Source organism: Phyllobates terribilis, unplaced genomic scaffold (assembly GCF_046119375.1).
Source record: "Phyllobates terribilis strain yellow unplaced genomic scaffold, ASM4611937v1 Scaffold_8__6_contigs__length_399053987, whole genome shotgun sequence".
Taxonomy (NCBI): Eukaryota; Metazoa; Chordata; class Amphibia; order Anura; family Dendrobatidae; genus Phyllobates; species Phyllobates terribilis.
The window spans coordinates 96,151,930-96,166,119 of NW_027362768.1; the positions used below are offsets into that span (position 1 = coordinate 96,151,930).

At 44.6% G+C, this 14,190-nt stretch overlaps 1 protein-coding gene across 3 annotated transcripts in view; it reads left to right on the plus strand.

Annotated features, from left to right (window-relative positions):
- Positions 1–1,491: 1,491 nt before the first annotated feature.
- The window catches only part of SH3GLB1 (SH3 domain containing GRB2 like, endophilin B1), a 48,224-nt gene continuing 35,525 nt past the window's right edge, over positions 1,492–14,190 (plus strand). For all 3 annotated transcript variants that reach the window (XM_073643159.1, XM_073643160.1, XM_073643161.1), the window contains exons 1-2: positions 1,492–1,714; positions 12,119–12,260. In XM_073643159.1, the coding sequence (XP_073499260.1) occupies positions 1,511–1,714; positions 12,119–12,260 (346 nt within the window). In that variant the 5' untranslated portion in view covers positions 1,492–1,510. The remainder of the gene's footprint in view (positions 1,715–12,118; positions 12,261–14,190) is intronic.

The following is a 14,190-nucleotide window of genomic DNA, read 5'->3' on the forward strand; positions in this document are numbered from 1 at the left end:
AAGACCTGCATGCAGAACGTTTGCTTCTGTTCTAAAAAAAAAAAAAAAGACCCCATACTAATCAGTAAGGCAGCTCTCCTTCCATGTACACAACTGTTGCATTAGGAGCTACCTTTCCTGTCGCTTGAACCTCACCAGTCCTTCGAACCAGTCTGAAGACCCTCATGTGAATAGTGGGCAGGTCGATGGTGCGTACTGCCACTCCATTCACTCTCTATGGGAGTCCCGAAGCCTCGCTGGGTTCAGCACTCTATCTCAGGCAGTCCGTTAGAGAATGAATGGAGCGTCCATCTGCATGATCAATGACCCCACTATTCACATGAGGGTCTTCAGACACCTGTTTCTCAGGGTGGGTGGAGGTCCCAGTAGTCAGATCCCCAGCAATAAGGACGTTATCCCCTATCGAAAAGACAAGGATCATTTCAAAACTTCCAGACACAACTCCTTTAAAATCATTTTACAAAAACTTTTAAAGGAGCACACAGGGTTTAAAGGAGTATTCCCATCTCCAAGATCCTATCCCAATATGTAGTACAGGGGTCTCAAACTCGGCTGGGTATATGGGCCGCACACGGAAAAAAAAATAATTTGAGGGGCCGCATTCTTTGCAGGACAAAGTGACATTTTTAGTGATACCATTTTTTTTTCTACACACCTTTTGAACATTTTTGCTGTTTTATTTTTTATAGTTTGGGTCGTTATGGATGTGGCGATAATAAAACATGCACTTTTTTTGTTTACTTTAGTTTAGATATAGGCCGGCGGCTGGCACTGGTATTGCTGTGCAGAGAGCTGGTCTCTGCGCGGCAACACACTGAATTGAAGCGCAGCTGCCGGCAGCTCCTGGACCGGGCCGCGATCGGGGTCTATGGTGCCTGAAGGGCTGCATGCGGCACGCGTGTTTGAGACCCCTGATGTAGTAGGTGTAATAATACGAATTTTATCAAATGCTTCCTATTAGAAATATAGTATAGTTCTTCTGATTAGCTATGTCACTTACCCCATATGCAGGGCACTACAGTAACTTAGAGATCCCTGGTTGCGACCACTCAATTATAGTGATGGTCGCTAGTGGTCGTAACCATGGCTACGTACTACTGCAATGCCCTGTATATGGGATAAGCGACATTGCGAATCAGAACTATACTGCATTTCTAATTGGAGGGATTTGCAAATAATAGGATATTGGAGCAGGGAATATCCCCCTTAAAGGTTAACAATGTAGGAGTGCAGAAGCAAAGCAAATATTCGTAGTCAAAGTGTATTTTGCATTATGGTAGGAACCCTATGAGTAACAAAACACGTGTAGCCTGCGTTCCTGCAGCTCTCAGTGACCTATATGTATATAGCTGTTGCTTAGACGTTGAACCATAACAACACACGGATAACCCGGAACTGAGCCGCTCCGCAGCACAGACCAAGAACATCCAGGTAACTCCCAAAATAAAAGAGGTGGGGCCGCGCCTGCGCAGTTACACACGGCGCGCCGTACGTCCGGCATCTCTATGGTATGACGCACCGCGCTCACTTCCGGTCACGTGCAGTGTGCGGCTGCTGGAGCCGCCCAGAGTGTGACAGCCCCGAGCTGCGGGCGGAGCCTCCTCCCTTATCTGCTCAGCCTGTAACATCAGCCGCCGGTGCCAACGTGAACATGGACTTCAACGTGAAGAAGCTCGCGGCCGATGCCGGCACCTTCCTGAGCCGGGCCGTGCAGGTACTGGCGGCGGAGCCGGGTGTGGGGGAGGCCTGGGGTAGTGGAGTTGTGCGGCCTCTAGTGGCTGGGCTGGGGGTTACCTGCTGTTCTCTTCCTGGCAGCTGTTTGTCACCGGCAGGCTGGGCATACTGCACCACGGCTGAGCGTGCAGTGCCCGGACCATTGCCCCCACAGAGCACATATGGGGGGCGCCCACTCATGCCCCATCCTTTCCTTATGCCTCTAGCTGTGGGCAGACTCTCTCCCTGTGCCCGTGCCGGGTAGCCATGCCCGTGCCGGGTAGCCATGCCCGTGCCGGGTAGCCATGCCCATGCCTTCAGCTCTATTTGGACCCCTCTTCCGTGTTTTTTCCTACTCGCCTTTCCAGGACTATAATGCTGCCTTCGTTCTGTAGCGTTGTATGGGGGGACTCCTTCTTATCGTCACCATTTTGGGGTCCATATGACTTTCTGACCTATTATTTTTGGAGAGGTGATGTGGATTCTGCCAATGAGACTTTTCCGTCTTGGCGTCCACCACAGTATGGGAGAAATAGAGCCATAGGTTATTAGCGCTGGCACTTATGCACAAGAAAATACTCTGTTAATTCTTATATTTTAGATTTATGTTCTAGTAAAGCAGCTTGATGGGAAGTTGTGTGTCTTACATCTTGTATTGTTCCCTTTAGGGACCCTGAACCTGCGATCACCTGTACATTACACTATAACATGAACCCGCCCATTCTAGAAATACACATAAGAGAATGGCAGACACTGCTTCCTTCAGTACACCTCTCCAGCTGCCATCACATTGACACCACACAGTTATGTTGTGTATGTAGGTGGGGGGATCAGAAGGTATGACTTCACTTTCTTTTTGCCTCTGTTAGGCTGGACAACAGCATCTAAGAGGTTAAACTGCTTTAGTCATAGCTAACTCCAGTCGCATCAGGTACTGGCTGTATAACACAGCCACAATCCACGCAGTATGGAGCAAACTCCCCTCCCAACCCCTCTTCATGCATACCATGCGCACATCCACCCCATGTGTAAGGTGAATGTTGTCACTTAAAACCAGTCCTTTAATATAAGTGATAATTTGTGACCTTAGTGTAGGTGATCAATATCAGATTGTTTGGGGTCTGACAACAGACATTCCTAATCACTTGATTGAAGGGCTAATGCCACATCAGACTTGCCACATGACTGTGCATTATATTGTGGCCTTGAATGACGCTGCAGCCCTAAGGATAGATGGGTCAGAAATATCAAGTACCAGAAATCCCATTTTAAAAAGTTTGTCCAAATAATTTTTTTAAATAATGGTCTAATCTTCTTACTGATCCCCTCTGCACCTTTACCAGTGCTCCTCTGTGGTCTTCAAACTTTCTATTCCGGCTGTGGGGGGCATGTGACCTTTGTAGGGGTGACAAACAAGTGTCAAGCTGACGCTGTATTGCCAAGTGCACATCACTTCAAACACTCCTAGTGTATGCATTAAAGGGAACCTGTCACCCCGTTTTTAGCTATTCAGCTGGCCCTAGTGCGGTGTTAGTGATGCAGTGTGCATCACTAACATGGTTTTCTCAAAGAAAAGCTCCAAGTATTATGTTTAAAAAACACTTTATATCATTAGGGGATTGCCTCACATACCCTTTCTTTCAGTCATAGGCTGTGTGCCCACGATACGTTATTTTTAAGCGTTTCCGCAACGGCAATTCCGCCACGGAAACGCTTGGTAGAAGGTCTGCAATGTTCCCCTAATGATCCGCATGTGCTGTACACATGCTGCGGAAATTTCCGCTGCGGATTATCATTGCGGAAAAATCCGCAGCATGTCCATTAATTTTGTGGAATTGCGGCGTTTGAGCCGCTATTGACTTGCGTTGGAATGCATGACATCCTCATGACTACACGTGCACATGTGGATATTATGCTGTTCAATGTGCGGATGGTACCCGGGTCTGGAGAAAAGGAGACTCTCATCCAGATCCAGGTACCATAGTACCTGTAGTTTTAAAAAAGAATTAAAATAAGCATATAATCACCTTTTGATGGTCTCCTTCTCCGGTGTCTTCGGCTGCTCGCAGTGGTGTAAAAGGACCTTCCATGACGTCATTCAGTCACATGACTAAATGATGTCATGGAAGGTCCTTTTATACCACCGCGAGCCGCCAAAGATACCGGACGCACCGTACAGGAGGCCGGGGGCCATCGGAAGGTAAGTATAATTATTTTTTTTTTCACCATTTTTATTCTCTATTGGTGCTGCATTTGCAGCATCGTTACTTGGTCACACAATATATAAATCCATGCCGTTTGCATGGATTTATATAGTGTGACCAAGTTGTCAAGCACTTTTCCAAGTGATGCTAAAATTGCTTGAAAAAGTGCTTGACAACCCGCATGCGAAATCACATGTTAAAAACGCTTCACAAACACTTCTCCCTGGCAGAAAATACGCATGTACAATCCGCACGTGTTTTTTTTTTTTCCAGGGAGATGCAGAAACGCTCAGGAAAAATCCAAAGCATTTCTGCACCGTGGGCACATAGCCATAGGGTGGCACTTCTAATTGTTTCAGACACTAACCACACACAGGGACCCGTAAAAAGACTTGACAGGTTCCCTTTAAATGAATAGTGCTCCATTCATCTGACAGAGGGCTAAAGAGTGCATAGGTTAGGTGTGTATAAAGTGATACATTCAGTCTCTCCTCACTCGTTCCTCCTTCATTGGCTACACATTCTAAGATGTGAATATCCCTGTAAAACTGTGCATCTATTATATTTTTGGATATGTGGAATATACGCATCGGATTTTGCCTTTCGATTCTCTGGATGGATCTGCTGCATATTACGATACAAGAATTTTGGATGCGATTTTACAAAACCTGATCTTTAGGCTTCTGAGAAGTGTAAATTGAGCGAGTCTGCAGATTTGAGATTTTAAAGGGGTTGTCCACTACTATATATAATGCCCTAATGTATTTAAATGGTGGAAATATTTTTTTTTTTTTTTTTTTTTTTTTTTTTTATATAAATACCTTGTGTTGTGCTTCTTGCCTATGAGCAGCGCTATTGCTGACCACTCAGTCATGTAGCGTGATTCAGTTATGCTCTCCCTGCTGATTGATGGGCTATGGGCAAGGCTTTCCCTCTCATTCTGAGAGTGGGGCGGTGGATGCTGGGCTGTGACGCGTGGGGGAACCCCGCCCACAGCCCATCAATCAGCGGGGAGCGCGTCACTGAGTCACACTTCATGCCTCTGAGTGGTCAGCAGTAGCGCCACTCACAGGTAAGAAGCACAACATAAGGTATTTATAGAAGAAAAAAAATTACTTCCACCATTTAAATACATTGGGGCATGATCTATAGTGGTGGACAACCCTTTTAAATTGTATGACAAAGCTGCAAGGGAAAAGTCACTTTGCTTACATTAGAAATAGAGGCCGGGAATGGAAGTTTTTCTGCGCTCTATGGAGTCACGACAAACCAGTAGTAAGTAGGTTTGTCTACACGTTTTTCTGAACCGTCTGTGGGTTTTTTTTTTTCCCCTCACTGCTTTATCTCATCTTTCTTGATTACTTTACTTACACATTACATAACTGTCCGTTAGGCCACAGCCCCACTATCAGTATTTGGTCAGTATTTTTTCTCAGGAGTGGGAGACAAAACCAGGTGAGGAACAATCAGAGAAAAGGTATAATAGAAACAAGTCACCAATTCTGCATTTATCGCCCACTCCTGAGAAAAAATACTGACCGAATACGGATAGTGGGGCCATGGCCTTAACGTGTTCTCTATGGGGTAGCAATGTAAGCTGCTGTCAGACTCTTCTGGTAGTGACCTATCTGTCTTCACAACAAAAGGATGGGGATATTAAATGTACATTGCCTGATGATCCTTAACTCCTGCACCATCATCTGTCAGGGACATTCAGTAGGCCCCCGTGCACTTTATATTGTCAGCTGAACCCACTGCAACATCTACTCTTTATCTAATATATGGGGTCTTACCGCTTAATTACAGTAGTGCGACTATGCTGTTGTACACCCCACAAAGAGAGACCAGGTTGTAGTACGATCTGTGATTACACCATCTGCATGGAAGGAGAAAGGAGACCGTACTACTTGTCTATCATTTGCAAGGAGAGATGGTAAGCAGCACTGTCTGTGCCTTAACCTTTTGCAGGGAGAGACAGACAAACAGTACTACCTGTGCCTGCTTGTTTGTATGTTTTTTATTTTTTTTCCCCTCTAAGTTCTTTGATCACAAAATTACACTGAACCCAAAGCAGAGATGGTGTCGCCCGGGAATTGCAATGCATAATCTTATAAAAGAAAATGGAGCAGAGTTGGTGACACCTGGAGCACAAGAGTAATGGCAGGGACTTTTTGTAGAGGGGGTGGGCATACAGCTTTGTTTTTTTGGATGGAGGTGTGATCAGTGGGTAAAAGGGATTTGTCCAGTCAAAGTAAAAGTGAAAGCTTAAATCAAGCAAAACAATTCTAATATCATGGTACAGGCAGACATTGAATTGTACTGCTATGCCCCAGCTGATGCCATGAGATGGGGGTCTTCACAGCAGATCTAGTGTTTACTTTCCAAGTTTGGGTCAGGGATTTCTCCACTGCACCCCTTAGGTTTGGGTAATATTTAGCACAAGAAGTAGATCTTGCTTAATACTGTGTCTGTTCTGAGAAACGCAAGAATATTGACTGTCGGCAGCGATGTTTTAGTAGCTTCTTGGCGTATAAGCCGAGCGTTTCATCCTTTTTTTCCTTTGTGTAGTGTTTGTGGCCCTAGGATGTAATAATGAGACATGTGCAGATAATAAACCTAGGATTGTGAAAATGAGCTCTCAGATGTACATGTGTTTTGTGTGTCATAGGATCAGGTCATGTGCTCCCAATGGGTAATGGATGAGCACAAGCACCGCTATTCATAATGCTGGATCTCATACTTAATGTCAGATATTACGGGTCTTGTGTTGGCTACTCTTGTCCTGACATAAAACTTCAAGTGTGATTCTTAATATGAAGCTTCTATTTTACTGAAAACAGATCTGCCAAAGATTGAAGAGTAAATCCACACGGGACCGAAAAGCTTGTGCAGGTAAAGGAAATGGCAGACGTAGGTCCAGAAATATTTGGATGGTGGCACAAGTTTTGGCATTTTCTTTTTACAAAAACATGCATATATTTAAGACACAGTTCTATGATCAGTATGGGCTTAAAGTGCAAACTCTTCTTTAATTTGAGGGTATTCACATCCTAATTAGAGTAAGGGATTAGGAATTACAGCTCTTTAACCCTCAACTGGTGAGGTGGGGTTTGCCACACCCCAGGGAATTTTTGTTCGGCTGCCATTCATTGAAAAATGCTGGTATGAGGATATGTGTCTCACTAGCTTCCATCCATTTGTGGGTGTCAAAAATAAGAGATTTCTAAACACTGGGGTATAGGAAACCCCACATCTCCAGTTGCGTGCCAAAATCCCCACCTCACCAGTTGAGGATTAATATGTAGCTGCCTCTTTTTAAAGGGGCCAAAAGTAATTGCACAATTATCTCAAAAGCTGTTTAATAGCCTGCATGGGCTATTTCCTCGTTAAGCAATCATCAATTAAGCATGTAAAAGGTCTGGCATTTGGGAGCTGTTACTGTGAACTCACAACATACAGTCAAAGGTGCTCTTATTGGAAGAGAAACAGACCATCATTAGTGTGGAAAAAAAATCCATCAGATATAGCAGAAATGTTAGGTGGCCATATCAGCAGTTTGGTACATTCTGGAGGAAAAAAAAACAAAACGGTGCTCTGGTGAGCTTGGGAACGCAAAATGGCTTGGATGTCAACAGAAGACAGTGGTGGATAATCGCAAAATCCTTCCCATGGCAAGGAATAACCCCTTCACAGCATCCACCCAAGTGAAGACACTCTCCAGGAAGTAGGTTTTTCAGTATCTGTCTACCATAACGAAAAGACTTCATGAGAGCAAACACAGTGGATTCAACACATGGTGCAAAAACCATTAATCAGCCTTAAAAATAGACCAGATTAGATTTTGCCAAACAAAAAACATCTAAAGGAGCCAGCCCAGTCCTGGAAAAGCATTCTTTGGACAGATGAAACTACAATCAGCCTGTACCAGAATGATGGGAAGAAGAAAGTATGGAGAAAGCTTGGAACGGCTCATGATCTGAAGCAAACCACATCCTCTGGAAAACATGGTGAAGGCAGTGTGATGGGATGGGCATGCATGGCTTCCAATGGCACTGGGTCACTAGTGTTTATTGATGATGTGACAAGACAGAAGCAGCTGGATGAACTTTGAAGTGCACAGGGCGATACTTTCTGCTCAGATACAACCAAATGCAGCTAGGTTGATTGGTTGGAGCTTCATAGTACAGCTGGATAATGACCAAAAACATACTGTGAAACCCAGCAGCCCAGGAGGTGTGTGCGTGTGATATTCTGCAATGGCCAAGTCAGTCACCAGATCTCCTCCACCCCATCGAGTAGCATTTCACATGCTTAAAGGGAACCTATCATGTCCCCCACTCCTTCCAACCCAGCAGCATTCAGCTATGTGTGATTAAACTCCCTCTATATCATAATTCAGTTAAATGCTTTAAAAAAGCATTTTTATTGTCCTCACTTCCGATGCTAAGGAGGGCTTTGATTAGTCGTTGGGGCAGTAGTTCCCAGACTAGCCCGCCCTCTTTCCATTCTATCACTTCCCTGTGGGTGTGATAACATTTGCATGAGCCTGTGTCATGGCCAGCTCATGCAAATCTGCGCACATGTGCCACTCAGTCTTCGTCACTGCGTCTCTGAAGCCTGGTGTGCTCTTCCTGTCTTTAGACACGCACGCACACAAAACTTCCGGACATGCTCAGTGTGTGCCTCTGAAGCCGGGAAGCACGCACCAGGCTTCAGAGACGCAGTGATACTGCTGGAAGGAGCGGTGCTTGTGCACAGATTTGCATGAGCTGGCGATGACGCCCACAGGGGAGTGATAGCACGGAAAGAGGGTGGACTAGTCTGGGGAACTAACACCCTCATGGACTAGTCAAAGTCCTCATTAGCATAGGAAACGGGGACAGTATAAATGCTTTTTTTAATTCAGTTAAATGCTTTGTCATACAGGGAAGATTAGGCAGGGGGTTTAATCACACACAACTGAATGCTGCTAGGATTCAGGGCACGGGAGACCTAACAGGTTCCTTTTTAAGGCAGAAAAACCCACAAACAAGCAACAACTGAAGTCAGCTGCAGTAAAGGCCGGCAAAGCATCACAAAGGAGGAAACCCGGTGTTTGATGTCCATGGCTTCAGACTTAATGCAGTCATTGCCTGCAAAGTTTACTCTACAATGTATTAAAAATGAACATTTTATTTATGGTAGTTTAATTTCTCCAATTACTTTTGACCCACTGAAATGAGTAGGCTCTGTACAAAAATAGGTGCAATTCCTAAACATTTCACAGGATATTTTTGTTTAATCCCTTTTAATTAAGCCTGAAAGTCTATACTTCAATTGCCTTTCAGTTGTTTAATTTTAACTCAAATAGTGGCCTGCAGAGCTGAAATCACGAAGATTCGGTCATTGTTTAAATATTTGAGGAGCTGTGTCATCTGAAGCAGTGTGGCTGTTCCTGGGTTCGGCAGATCATTTTCTAGTCTCTTCAATACGAGCTAAGCTGCAGTATCTGAGTCTGGCCACTACCAGTGACTGGAGAGACGCGCTCTCTGCTTTATATACGGTTTGCATCAGACTGCCGGTGGGGAATAGGTCATAATTAGTGATGATCAAGCATACTCCTTGCTTAAGATTTACAAGCCTGCTCGGGCGAGCACCTATTCTCTTCAGCGTGCTCTGCTCAGGTGTTAAGTTTTTGTCACTCCGTTAACATGATTTGCGACTGTTTGACAGCTTTAATACATGTGAGGAATACTGGAAAAAACAGGCATTCCTCACATGTATTAAAGCTGTCAAACAGTCGCAAATGTTCACAGAGCGACGAAAACTTAATCCCCGAGCACGCTGAAGAGAATAGGTGCTTGCCCGAGCATTCTTGTAAATCTCGAGCAACAAACATGCTTGATCATCACTAGTCGTAATGTAAGACTGGACTGGTGAACTACTCCTTTTAAGATGACAGATTTGCTTTAAAGGCTATGGACACCTTTTTGTCATGGTGGGAGTGTGTATATATAGATAGTGGTTTACCTTTTAGATAATTGCACTAAGTCTCAGTGAAGTCTGATCTTTATTCCATAAAGGGTTTTTCCAGTACTAGGACAATCCCTTCTTGATCTAAATGTTTGGCGCCAATAAATTTAAAAGTTATACACTCCTCCCATTCCAGCTCTGTCGGCACTCGCGTTCCGGGGCTCACATGCTGTTGTGACTCGTTTATCTTGGAGTGTCTCTTCCAGTAATTGGTGAGCTCTCTGAATATTCAGGGTGCTTCTGTAGCTTATGTGCATTCCTCTTCTACAGCCTGGGTTTTTTTTTTTGGGGGGTGGGGGGGGGGGTGGTTTGTCCTCCTTGAGACTCTAGATGGTTTCACCCTTCTCGACGCTGGAGATTTGCATACAACCCCATTCTCGTGGCTATCCCTAAGGCTTTGCGCAGACGTCCGTGGATCTCAGTCCAATCACCAACAGCAATGCAAAGACTGGCCGAGGGGCCCTAACTGGGGCATGAAAGCTTCCTAAGTGTCTGAGGCTGTCGCACTCGGTTCGGAAGACCTGCAACCAGTCCCTGTGTTGCCGTCCATGAAATGACCAAGATCCAAGCATGTGTGCATATGAGAGAAGGGGGTGGGGGCAGAGAAGACAATCAGGAGCAAGTGCTCTGATTTGTAGAATATTTACTGAGCATTTTTAGGATTTATTTTTTTTTTTTTTTAAGTGTGTGTGTGTGTGAAGGTGAAAACAGCCTTCAGGAGTGCGCTGCCTTGTAAAGAATGACTGGAATGTGCTGCATATGTTACTCCTGATCTATAAGGGGGCAAACAGTTGTCATAAGCTTCAGCATGCGCTGTAGATTCACCTCTCATAATCTATAGAATGTCATGTAAAGTCCCTACTCCTAACATGTAATTCACTGACTTAGTTATGGGTGGCTGTTACTTGTATTTATATTCACACCTACCTTTTACTTTGAATGTGGTGTTGATTGCACTCCAAAATCCACATAAGCTTAAAATACTCAGATGGCAGAGTGCAGCACTCGGGTACCTCTGGCCTCCCCATAGAGAATGCATAGAGCAGTGTTGTGCTCGTCCTTCCACTACTGTTTTCAGATGGGGCATTTCAGAGCCCGGTTCTCGGTATGGGGTGGGGGGTTTGGATCGCCTGATAGGATGGGAGATGACCCATATAATTGGTACAGTCTGTTTAACTCTACTATTCTGTTAAGTGTTTTCTGTGTCACTTTACTATTGGTTTTATATCTGACTGTGAATTTTCATCATCAGGGTCAGTTCTGGGGAGTTCATAGCTTGCAGCCATCTTCCCTTCTAAATATTTGATCATTAGCATCAGGCTGTGGTTATGTGACATATCTTATATGTAAAAGCTTGTAGAATATTACATGCTGATGGACATAGGGGTAAAAAAAATTCCTTTATTGCTCCATGCACTTTAAAGCGACATTTCGACTGTTCAGGTATTAAGCTTATCCATATAAACTTGAGAGAGACCTGAAACATTGTTTTGTGCATGGAGCAATAAAGGAATTTTTTTCCATATCTTATACCCCTAATGAGTGCTGTCCATCAATTATTTTATTTTCATTTTTTTTTGTGGGACTGTGGATCAACGCATTCTGGTCTGTCTTGTGGATTGTCGCTTCCAGTTGTGTGCTGCAGATATATTCTTATTACATAGTACATGAAGAGATCACATCTTGACCTTCACTTTAACTTGCACCTTGTCTGCTGTAATGTAAGCATCTCTACGAAAAGCATTCATGTCCGGTTATCATGGCGGCTTGTTCTCCTCATACAGTTTAGTTTTAATGGTCTCCAGATACTGAACTGATGACCTTTATTTCAGAATATAATTATATAACCTGTTGTATATGTTAATTTATAAGCATACTTTAGGCCCCATACACACTAGAGAAAAGTCAACTGATGTGTATCCTGTGTACAGGGGCTGTCTTGTCTGCCCTGACAGATGATATTCGGGTGGGATGGAAGGATTGGGCAGGGGTAGGTGCTGTGAGTGTCCTCATGTGAATGTACATGGTTCCTTAGTCTTTCTAGTGCATTAGGCAAATAATCCATTATCTGTAAGTGCTTGTTATGATAGAAGGGCCGCTCCAGTGATGACTTGTGCTGCATGAATCACCCATTATTATGGCTGGGATTTGAGGACACTTACTCATCCTCGCCTTCTGTGCTCCCACAGTTTACAGAAGAGAAGCTCGGCCAGGCAGAGAAGACGGAGTTGGACGCTCACCTCGAGAACCTTCTTGGCAAAGCTGAATCCACCAAACAATGGACCGAGAAAATTATGAAGCAGACAGAAGTGTTATTACAGCCAAATCCAAGTAAGACCTCCAGTTACACTTGTTCAGAAAAGAATAAAGCAATGTTCAAGCTGCCCTCCTTAATCAAGTTTCTGATACAAAAAATGTTCTTTCTCCAGACAGGCTTGGGGTGTACCAGTAGTATAAATAGCAGCTGCTTCACACCGGGATTGAGGCCTGTGTGAAGCAGCGGATATAGCAGACTCACAGCATTGGTAACACATTGTAAGACTGCACCGTGTGCCACATCATCATGGGCTCAATAGCTATATACCCCAAAACATTGCTATTTATACTACTGGGTCACATCAAGGCTGCTTGAGAAAAAGATCAATTTTTTGCCCAAGAAACTTCAGAAAATGTCTATAAAAAAACACGTACAAGAAAAGGGTTTATGCTTCAAAGCAGACAGTGCTTACCCTGGAGACATGGAGCTTACATATTTTCTCAAGTTTAAAGAGAGTAAGTATGTGGACACCCTACCCCCTTTCCCCCCCATTTTCAGTGTGAGCCCCCACATAGCCTCACTGTTTGCAGGCAGACACATTCACACAATGTATAATATATACATACTCGCCTTGCTCCCGTTTCCCCCGGCTCTTTGCTCCGGTCTTTGCTGTGTGCACTGACTATCTGCACAGTAGACATAATGTAATGATGTCGTCATATCTGCTGTCTGAGTCTCGCACGCTGAATGATGGAAGGAGTCGCTGGCTCCGTCCTCCACCATTATATTCACCGCCATTTACATCCTGAGGATGCAGATAGTGGCGAAATCAGTACGCCTGGCATGGTGCGGCATGTGCATGATGCAGCCCTTCAGCTGTCTGTCCTGCGGGCCAAACTTTGCCAAGTTCTGGTGTAGGGCAGAAGCTGATGAGGCCCTCCTCGGACTAGTCATCCAAGACGAATGGTCTCCGGCCAGCTTAACAGATGTTTTTTTTTTTTTTTGTGTGTGTGTTTCAAAGTAAAGCATGGACGACGGTGGCAATAATGCAGCGAAGACTATGATTTATGCTACGCATGGGTCACTCACCATGAATCTATTCCTGGCTCCCTTTAGGCGTCCCAGACACATACAACAGTTGTTGGCCACATGCCCTCCCAGACTAAGGGTATGTGCCCACAGTCAGGAGCCGCTACGTGTTTATGCAGCGTCAAACCCGCAGCGGCCAGATGTTATAGCATAGTGGATGGGATTTCTAGAAATCCCATGTCCACTATGCGTCTCTGTGCGCCTGCGGATCAGCCTCGGAAACTGACATGTGGCTCACCTTTCAGACCCACAGCATGTAAATTTCTCTTGCGGGTCTGCTAGTGGACTTTCCTCATCAATGTTAGTTTATGGGAAAAGTCCACATGTGAAAAAAAGAGAAATTGTGCTGCTCATTTGCATAAAATGAGGGCAGAAGCCATCCGGCTATCCCGCAGTGTCGGGGCTGTCCGTGAGCACATAGCCTGAATCTATTCCTCCTGTTTCCTTCCACCCCACATACAGTGTACAATTGATCAATATATTTTCAATGGGGAGAGGGAAAAAGGCTGTATTCAGAGACCTCTGATGGCTGCTGATCTTTTGGGGTAACAAGGAATCGGGCATGAGATATAGTATTCTTGACCCTTCTGTCTCTCCAGATCTGTTATTGGGGGTTTTCATGCATATTGGATGGTTGTTGGGTTAAGCTTTTCCACTTCTAATGTGCAAGGTTCCTCTGTCCCTTGTTGTTGATTGCCTTCTCCATTTCCTCTTGTTCTGTCATTAAAGCTGAGGTCACTGTCACTTCAGTGTAAATCATACTTTCCTGAGTCACCATTGGTAAACTTCGCTAATCAATGATCTCTATGGCTATATTTTACATACACCTCTTTTGTCTCTGGCTCATCTCTTCCATATCTTAGGACAGATGTGTTTAGCCTGCTGTAGTAGGTGGAGGTGTCACCGTTGTGATTC